This window comes from Capsicum annuum, chromosome 6 (genome assembly GCF_002878395.1).
Source record: "Capsicum annuum cultivar UCD-10X-F1 chromosome 6, UCD10Xv1.1, whole genome shotgun sequence".
In the NCBI taxonomy this organism is placed as follows: Eukaryota; Viridiplantae; Streptophyta; class Magnoliopsida; order Solanales; family Solanaceae; genus Capsicum; species Capsicum annuum.
The window spans coordinates 51,586,495-51,596,052 of NC_061116.1; the positions used below are offsets into that span (position 1 = coordinate 51,586,495).

A 9,558-nucleotide genomic window follows, 5' to 3' on the forward strand; every position below is an offset into this window, starting at 1 on the left:
CACCATCAAGTAATATATCCATATCTTAAGTGTGAAAACTACCACAACAAACTCCAAGTCATGCATGGGGAAGTTGTACTCATGCACCTTTAACTAACTCGATGAATAAGTAATAACTCAATCATGCTACATTAAAACACACCCAAAAAATCACCAAAAGTATCACAATACATGGAAAATCCCTTACCCTCAACTATAAGAGTCAAAATAGGAGCTGAAGTGAGCAAGCTCTTAATCATCAAAAAGCGTACCTTATACCTACTTGACCATTAAAATAGAACCTCCTTCCTGGTCAATATAGTCATAGGGGCTGAAATATTATCAAATATCTCAATGAATTGTCTATTTTAGCTTGCCAAACCAATAAAGTTGCAAACCTCTATCAAAGATATAGGCCTATTCCTATCAGAACTAGCCTCAATCTTTACTGGATCCAGCATAATTTCATCCTTAAATACCGTGTTAGGAATATCCCAAAGTGTGGTGCATAGTCCTCAAATACTTCTCATATTCATCCTTATTCCTCTAGTAGATATTAATATCATTAATAAAAGTGATCACAAAGGGGTACAGAGGAGGTTTGAAATATGGTTCGTCAAGTCCATGAACGTTGGCGAAGGATTCGGTCAACCCAAAAGACATCACCAAAAACTCATAATAGACATAACAAGTCCCAGTGGCTTCTTTAGGGATATTCTCTAATTGAATCCTTGATTGATGGAAACTGGATCTCAAATAAATCTTTGAAAACACTACAGCACCATGAAGCTGGTCAAATAAATCATCCATATGAGGCATAGGATACTTCTTCTTCTCTATCACTTTATTTAGCTGCCTATAGTTGATACACATATGCATAGAACCATCTTTTTGTTCATGAACAAAATGTGAGAACCCCAAGGTGATACACTTGGATGATGAAACCCTTACCCAAGAACATCCTGAAGATGAGAATTTATCTCCTTAAGCTTGGTAAGAGCCATATAGTAAGGTGTCATATAAATAGGTGCAGTGCTTGGCTAGAGGTCAATAGAAAACTCAATCACACCCAGGAGGAAGGTTGGGTAGGTTGGTAGGAAAGATATCAGGAAACTCACAAATAATAGAAAGAGAATCAAGCAAAGGACTCTCCATATTAATATCACAAACATAGGAAAGATATGAATCACAACCCTTCCCTATCAATCCTCTATCCTAAAGATAAGAAATAATCCTCATTGGTGCACAGCTAAAATAACCCTACAACACATCTAGGGGTATGTTAGGCATGGCTAAGGTAGTGGTCTTGGTAAAATAAACCAAGACCATGTGGTAGGAAGATAACCAGTCTATTTTAGAATCAATATCAAAATCCACCACATCTAGCATAAAAAATCACCTTAAGTATTATACTCTTGAACGGTCACAACACATAATCTGTAAACCTGATCCACTACTAACAAAACACCCACTAGACTAGCTACATGTGAAGGCATGAATAAAGGCTCCCAAGACAACTCTAACTGCAATGTATAATAAGATGAAACGTATGAATATGTGGATCCCATATCAAATAAAGTAATAACTAGCCAACGACATACTAAAATCTTACCTATAATAATATCATCTAAAGACTCCACTTTTGGCATACCAGGTATAACATATAAGTAACCTCATTCGCCTCTAGACTGGGCACTTAACTAACCACTTGTCCTACCTACTTGAGGACCTTTTTTTGAACTTTAGGGACCGCTCTTTTAGCCTTGTTCACCATCACTAGCCAAGGAAAGCACTACCCTAATCAGTTGAAAAATCTGCACTATAGGATTAATTATCCCATATCGGGGACTCTCTGGAGAAATGATAGACGAACCCACAATAATAACATGCCTTGGGAACTCTTTGTTATTTGGAAGGTCTAGCTGACCTGAAATGTCCACCTCAGCCTAAAGACCCTAAATATGCACCTCTCGAGGATTGACCACTAAATCTAGTATAACTAGGCTAACCCTCATCATAATCTAAACTATTGCCTAAATGGTCTAACTAGAATAACCCTAATACTGAGAGTACCTACCTTGAAAACCTTTGCCTCTAAATTGTAAGTCATTATGGATCCCACCATAACTACCCCACTGATGTAGCCTCTTATTGGTACCCCTTGTGTTTTGCAATATATCTCCTCTATAGTTTGAGCATAATCAAAAATCTAAAGACCTATCACTGGTAATTAGACTTTAAGTGGATATGTAGAGAGAAAGTTGCTGCCTTCTGACAAAAATACCAAATCCGCTCATACACACTAGGTAAGATTATAGTAGCATGCCGAGCCAACACATGGAACCTGACATCATACTTTACAACTATCATATAACCTTACTCTAAGCTAGAAAATTGACCCCTCAAATAATCGTATGAGCTGCGAGGTATATATTTCTGCAAGAAAGCCTCAAAGAACTGAACCCATATTATATGGGGAGATTTAGCTGGCCTAAAATCTATTTAACCTCTCTACCCTCTCTAGTTATCCGATCAAATTAGAAGGTGGTGTAATCCATATCATTCAGCTCTATTAAGCCCAAATTATGGAGCCTCTCTTTGTAACTAGTTAGAAACTCAAATGCATCCTCGCCTAAGACCCCTATAAAATTAGGTGGATTCAATATTAGAAATTGGCCTAACATCTTCTGGTCCTTGATAGTCATAACTTGGTGAGCTACTACTAGTTGTGGAACCGCCCCAGTAGGTGGACCCTCTACTTTAGGAGCTACAGCTGCAGACTACGCGCCTAAATTATCACCACTCTGGGCCATTGACTAAGCACCATATGATGGTGTATCACCTACTAACCTTAGTAACTAAAATAAAAAATGTTTTAGCACTAAGGAAGATATATATCCTGGTGGGGCCTAGGATGTCCCCTGCCAACTAGTGCCTAAATCTCTAGAGCTACCCTAGCTAGGAATAGTATGATCTGGTGAGGGCTAACTATACTAAACCCTAGCTGGTGCTACTGATCCAATTTGGACTAAATCTATAGGTCAATCATGAACTTTAATAGGTGTCCTAACTTTAGGTTTTAGGTATCCATCCCTGATATCATAGCTCATAGCTTATCCATGTATAAAAGAGTACAACAAATGAGAATTTAGAAATCAACAAAAAATCAAGGCATGAAATGAATAAATAAAGTGGATTTTCCTAAGAATATCTATTGCCTTCCAAAGATAGTATACGAACATCATCGTACTGATCCACAGGACTTTGGTAGACATTTGTTTTTTTACTAACAATGCCAATGGACCTAGGGTCTAATACCAATTTGTCATAATCCAATTACTTAAGTCATGATGGACCTACTTTAACCTACTGGTACGTAATCCAAACCATGGCCTAGAATGACAAGTAATAAGCTAAATAGGGTGAACCAAAAGAATACAAAACTAAGAATACAATAAAGGTATTAAGCAGCAACAAATATGGTGATGATCGTACTAAACAACAAAGGAAGAGGAACAAAAGTGTATAGTAGTAACCCTGTGACCTAGTAAGGTCAGTACAAGAGCCACTAATCAATAATAGAGAACTAGACAATATCAAATGTAGATATAGTCTCAAAATATACCAAAGACTATACAAAAATAATTAGGAGGAGAGATGACCAACTCTAAGCTCTAAAAGCAGTCCCTATCTCTGAAGTATCAGTAGGCCCTAGGATAACGTCAATGATGGTGTCTCATACTTAAATTTTCATTTGGGAAAAGATGCAGAAGTGTAGGATAAGTAACAAGAACAATAGATACTCAATCGGCATTATATGCAAATTGAGTTAAATTATACTAAAAATATAATAAAATGCAATAATGTAAACTAAATTAGAGATAAGGGTCATAAATGAACATAATACTCCAAATTGCGTAATCATGATAAATACACAGATCAAGTAACTCAAATTAAAAGCATTATAACTACGACCTAACTAGGCCCACATAAGCCTAGTAGGCTCAAACAAGAAAAAAAAGTAATCCAAAGGAGCCTTTATAAGCTCGACGAATACAAACAGAGGTGGATTTATCTATAATAATAATAATATAAAATGAATCACAGTACAAATATGCCTAAGACTCATCCATGAACTTAGAAGCAAGACTTGAATCAGATCTAGCTAATAGGATCATGATAGAAAATACCACAAATAAATCATAACTATTGTACTTGAATCAAAATTAAAGAATAGTGTCACAATTACAAATATGTTGTGGGTGAATCATAACTGTCGAACTTGAACTAAAACTAAAATAAGAGAAAATACAAGATTGTAGTTTCTCTTTACTCCATTTGGTATTAAACAATCAGTGGAGTGAGAAAATCTATGAATGATGGGGTTTTACTCATTTATTGTAAGACCCCAAGATCCTTAGCTTAACTCAGTCTTTTAAGTTTGTTAAGGGGTCCCAGACTTAGAAAATTTTAGCTAAGTATTCATATTTATTGTTATTTTAGCCTTCATATGTTAGCAACTCTATTTTGTAATCTTTATGACCTTAAAGTAATGACTTATAGGTTGAAGAATGATCAAGAATGTCAGTGGGTGTTCCCGAACAAGTTTTGGATTTTTTGGACTTCATTTGGATCACATTTAAAAGCTCAAACTAGTGGATTGAAGCAATCTTGATGTGTCGTGTCGCCCATCGTGTCGATGAATATTTTCATCTAGATCCCAATACAAATTCTAGTGAAATGATGCGGACTCTATACAGCGCATTGGACTTCGCATCGATGCCAATGATGCAGTGTGTCGGTCTGTGCATCGCTAGGTTAATTTTCAATCATCAAAAAACCACATCCACAGGGGTAATTGGGTCTTTTTCCCACGTCTATCATCCCCAAAACATAAAATTAAACCCTTCTAAAAGCAAAAACTATTCATTCTTCACAAGTTTCTCTCAAGAACAAACAATAATGCTCAAACTACACTCTTGAATGGGTGCAAGCGATCGTTGTCAATATAAAACCCAACTAGGTTGGGGTAGAATTCACAGGGAATAGGTTGTGAACTTCAATTTGTTTATGAAATACTTTGTTGGTAGTTTACTATTTCCGAAAATGGGTGTTTAAGTTTCACAAAGAGTCAATTGTCGCTTTCAATATTTTAGTGTTTGTAACCAAGATAAATGGGAGACCAGAGTTATGTTCACCATGGGTTTTGAGAATTGACAGATACTAGGTAATGCTTAAGACTCTTGAAGTAAGTAGAACTAGCAGAATATCCCTAACAACGATACTATCTGACTTATCTCTCGACCTTACCAGACAATTTGTTATCTAATTCTCTCGAACTTAGATAACTTATCTATTTCCAATTGGATTTTATCTCAGGTAGATTAATCCAGTTACATCATCAATTATTAAACAGAAGGGTGGTAGATTCCGAGTCCTTTTTGATAATTCACGTCCTCTAGTTTATTTCTCTGTTAAAAGAAAATAAGCCTAAGGCATAACCTATTATTTGAAACCAATAGATTCAAGTTAACGCAATAGAATTTTAAGATGTCCTACTACTCTTTGAATTCTTTAAATACCTAGGATCATATCAAACCCTAATCCATGGATTCCATAACTCGGGCTAATAGAATTAGTCATTCATGATTTGATGAATGAAATAACAAGTTGAATTCATGGTAATATGGATAAACTTACTGATGGATAAGACCCAATAAGTATTTGTCCAATTCTATCACAAGATGGAAACCCACAATAGTTGATAAGTGCTTGGAAAGAAATCAAGAAAAATATTTGATGATAAAGATGAAGCAATTTTACGTGCCACCCTCCAAGTTAATTGTCTGATTCCCCCAACAGGTCTTTAAATAGTCAACCCTAAATAACGAAATAAAATTAAAATTTGTGATTTTCTTCGGAATAGGTGACGGCATTCTTGACGGCGTGTCATACGTCTAACGGCGTGTGTAGGATGTCGTCAAAGTTTCCAGTGAATTACTATCTTCGGATTTTTTTTGATGGCAAATCTGATGGCATGTCAAATATGTGATGGCCTGTGAAAAATGTCGTCACATCCTTAATATAAATCAGCATAATCTGCATTAGGTTGACAGCTACTTTGACAGTTTGTCCCATATTTAGCGGCGCTGGCGAAACATCGTCACATTTTATCTCAACTCCTCAAGTTCTGTCTAAGCTTGACGGCTACTTTGACAGCCTGTCATATGTCTGACGGCGCTTCATAAATGGCGTCAGCTACATTTTAGCTCATTTGCACCAGATTTCAGCTAATTTATTTTTCTTTTCTTTGGGTTCCTCCCCGTTCACTAGTATCTACATTAAAACAATAAAAACAATCAAATAAACAACAAAAGTTGCTTAAGACTTTGCAATTATTCTAGGTTATAGGCCTTAAATGTGTTCGCAATTGCGCACACATCAACACCCCCAACTTAAGGAAATTTCTTTTCCTTAAGCAACTAAATCTAACTAAGAAAAAACATAGCACATTTAACACGCATAGGTCAACACAAAGTTATCCTTTCAATGCCAAACCAATGTGCATATCATTGAAAACAGTACTGTAACACAAAAGAATCAAGCGGTAACATCAACCTTGGCGACAATAACCATTCACATATCAATACCATATTGTCTAAATAAGCAATTAGCTAGCGACGATACCCATGTGACCTTATAATAAAAAAATTCCCCCTCTCCTCATATGAGAAATCCAACCATACAAATTGGGGGTTATCACTAGATTCTCACTCTCACAAGAAATTTCCAATCAATGTATGCTAAGTACCATAGGTTTGCCTTTATTTTTGTTACCAGACCTCAGATAGGCCAGTCAGGATCACTATAGGACTTCTTTTAGGCTTGTAATGTGGTTTGGGGCTAGTAAGAAATTCAAGGTTATTTAGAGTGACTATGCCTCCTTGACACTACACTTCTTTCTTGGACTCACTAATTATCCTCTTTTGTTTTTCTTCTTCTTTTTATTATCCATATTCAAGTTGGGTGTTGCGATAACTCTCTCTTCTCTTCTCTTTTTTTTTCCTTTTTTTTGCATTATTATCACCCATCTTTAGTTCATTCTTTTTTATTCCACCCTTCTTCATACTCCTCATTTTACACCATGCACCTCTATGATAGCCACCCTCAACTTAGGCTGTTTGCCTAGATCAAGGTGCTCAGTATCCAAGGAAGCCTAGGGGTAAATATGTTTATTATGGTATAAATGGGAAGGTGAAAGGTGTCATACAAAAGAAATATTCAAGCTAGGCTTTAAACAGGGATGAAAAGTATATTATGCATACAGGGAAGTATATTTAGGCTAAAAGTGAGTTAATCAATGACGGCCTATGATCCTATCCTGATTCCTATCCTAAGACCATAGCAAGACTAACCAGCCAAGTTCTAACTATAACATACAGAGAGAAACAAGTAATAGCTCGCACACACCTGGTACAAAAGTATATCACATATCACCACTTATCTAGTTCATGCAATTTTTCAGTAATGATCATCAAGTAGCTATAATTAATGCCACAACAAGATTCACATTGGTCACAAGTAAATGTAATCCACATAATTTATCAAGCAAGACATTGGAAGGATAGTTAAACGTTGAGAAAGACATGTCACTAACTTTTTTTTTTTACCAAAAACTATGTTACAATAGTAGAATACCAGCCACCCTCAACTTAAAACTAAAGCAAAAACTAGCTTAAGAGTTAGGGTATACCTAGACTGGGTTGTTCTCAGGGATCATGGGTTGCCTCCCATACAGCGCTTGATTTAATATCACGGCACGACTCAGGTGTCTCGATCACCTCAGACTTTATCGAGATAGATAATGGTAATGCTTTTCATTGATTCTTCCGAGCCAATGTAAAGCTTGAACTATTACCCATTTACCTTGAATGTAATGCCATCTTCATTTTTGAGCTCTACTACTCCAGATGAGTGGACTTGATTTACCTTAAAAAGACCTGACCACTTAGATTTCAGCTTCCCTGGTAACAATTTAAGTCTGGAATTAAATAGAAGCACCAAGTCCCCATTTTTGAACTCTCGTTTCTCTATTTTCCATTTGTGGTACTTTTTCATCTTCTCTTTATACAAATATGCTCGTTCATATGCCCTAAGATGGAATTCATCCATCTCATTCAGTTTCCCTAGTATCATCTCTGCTACTTCCTTCCAATTCAAATTCAACCACTTGAGTGCCCATAGAGCTTTGTGTTCCAGCTCTATTAGCAAATAGCATGCTTTTCCATAGACCAGCTAAAATGGTGACATGCCAATAGGTGTCTTGAAAGCAGTTAGGTATGCCTACAAGGCATCATCATGTTTTCGGGACCAGTCTTTTTGTCTAGCATTCACCGTCTTGGATAGGATGGCCTTAACTTCATGATTCGACACCTCCACTTGCCCACTGGTTTGCGGGTGGTACGGAGTAGCCACTTTGTGCTGTTTCACTCCATATTTTCCAAAGCTTCTCAAAATAACTTGTTGCGAAAGTGAGATCCTCCATCACTGATGATAGTGCATGGTACTCCAAAGCGAGAGAAGATGTTCTTTTTTAGAAAAGCAATGACTCTCTTTCCCTCATTGTCAGCCAAACCAACATCTTCGACCCATTTAGAAACATAGTCAACAACAACCAAAATATACTTCATTCAGTAAGAACTTACAAATGGACCCATGAAGTCAATGCCCCAGACATCAAATAATTCCACTTCAAGCATCTTAGTTAAGGGCATTTCATGTCTTTTAGATATGGATCCCTGCCTCTGACATTGGTCACATTTCTGTACAAACTCGTGGCCATCTTTAAATAATATTTTCCAATAATAGCCACTCTGGAACACCTTTCTAGCCATTTGGTCAATTATATGGTAACCCTCAACTGGGGAAGCATGACATGCTTCCAGTATGCATAGTATATCTACTTCAAGTATGCATCTCTATGTGACATTATCTAGACATCACTGAAAAAGATAAGGCTCATCCCAGAAGTAGTGTGTTACATCATTAAGAACTTCTTCCTTTGGTGGAACAAAAGATTTTCTGGGAGGATCTCACTCACAATGTAGTTTGAAAAATTTGCATACCAGGGCAATGTTTCCATGGCAGTTGCTAGGATCTCCTCATCAGGAAATGCATCACTTATTTTTGTTTTATCATTAGCTTCTTGTTCACCTTCCATTCTAGATAAATGATCTGTAACCTGATTTTTATAACCTTTCCTATCTTTAACTTCAAAATCAAACTCTTACAGTAGCAACACCCACCTAATAAGCCTTGGTTTAGCATCCTTCTTGGCCATCAAGTACCGCTAGGCAGAATGGTCATTATGGACTACCACTTTAGTCCCAAGTAGATAAGATCTAAATTTCTTGAAATCATACACTACAGCTAGCAGTTCTTGTTTGGTTACTGTGTAATTCTTTTGTGCTCCATTCAGTGCTTTGCTGGTATAATATATTAGGTGAAACAATTTATCCCTTTTCTGTCCCAATACATCTCCCAGCGCAACACCACTTGCATCATATTATTATTTCAAAT

General features: G+C 36.6%; 1 protein-coding gene across 1 annotated transcript; it reads right to left on the reverse strand.

Annotated features, from left to right (window-relative positions):
* Positions 1–6,249: 6,249 nt before the first annotated feature.
* On the reverse strand, positions 6,250–9,199 carry LOC107874352. Its single transcript, XM_016721158.1, has 4 exons — positions 9,105–9,199; positions 8,374–8,485; positions 7,906–8,274; positions 6,250–6,315 (listed from the first exon to the last, which is right to left on the reverse strand). Exons 1-4 carry the CDS (start codon positions 9,197–9,199, stop codon positions 6,250–6,252), a joined length of 642 nt encoding a protein of 213 aa, XP_016576644.1.
* Positions 9,200–9,558: the final 359 nt, after the last annotated feature.

Coding starts and splice junctions, on each gene's coding strand:
- LOC107874352 (XM_016721158.1), bottom strand. CDS start 9,199: ATGGAAGGTGAACAAGAAGCTAATGATAAAACAAAAATAAGTGATGCA. Junction 8,486..9,104: donor GCCATGGAAACATTGCCCTG/GTATGCAAATTT, acceptor TATTTTGAGAAG/CTTTGGAAAATATGGAGTGA. Junction 8,275..8,373: donor AGGCCATCCTATCCAAGACG/GTGAATGCTAGA, acceptor TCACCATTTTAG/CTGGTCTATGGAAAAGCATG.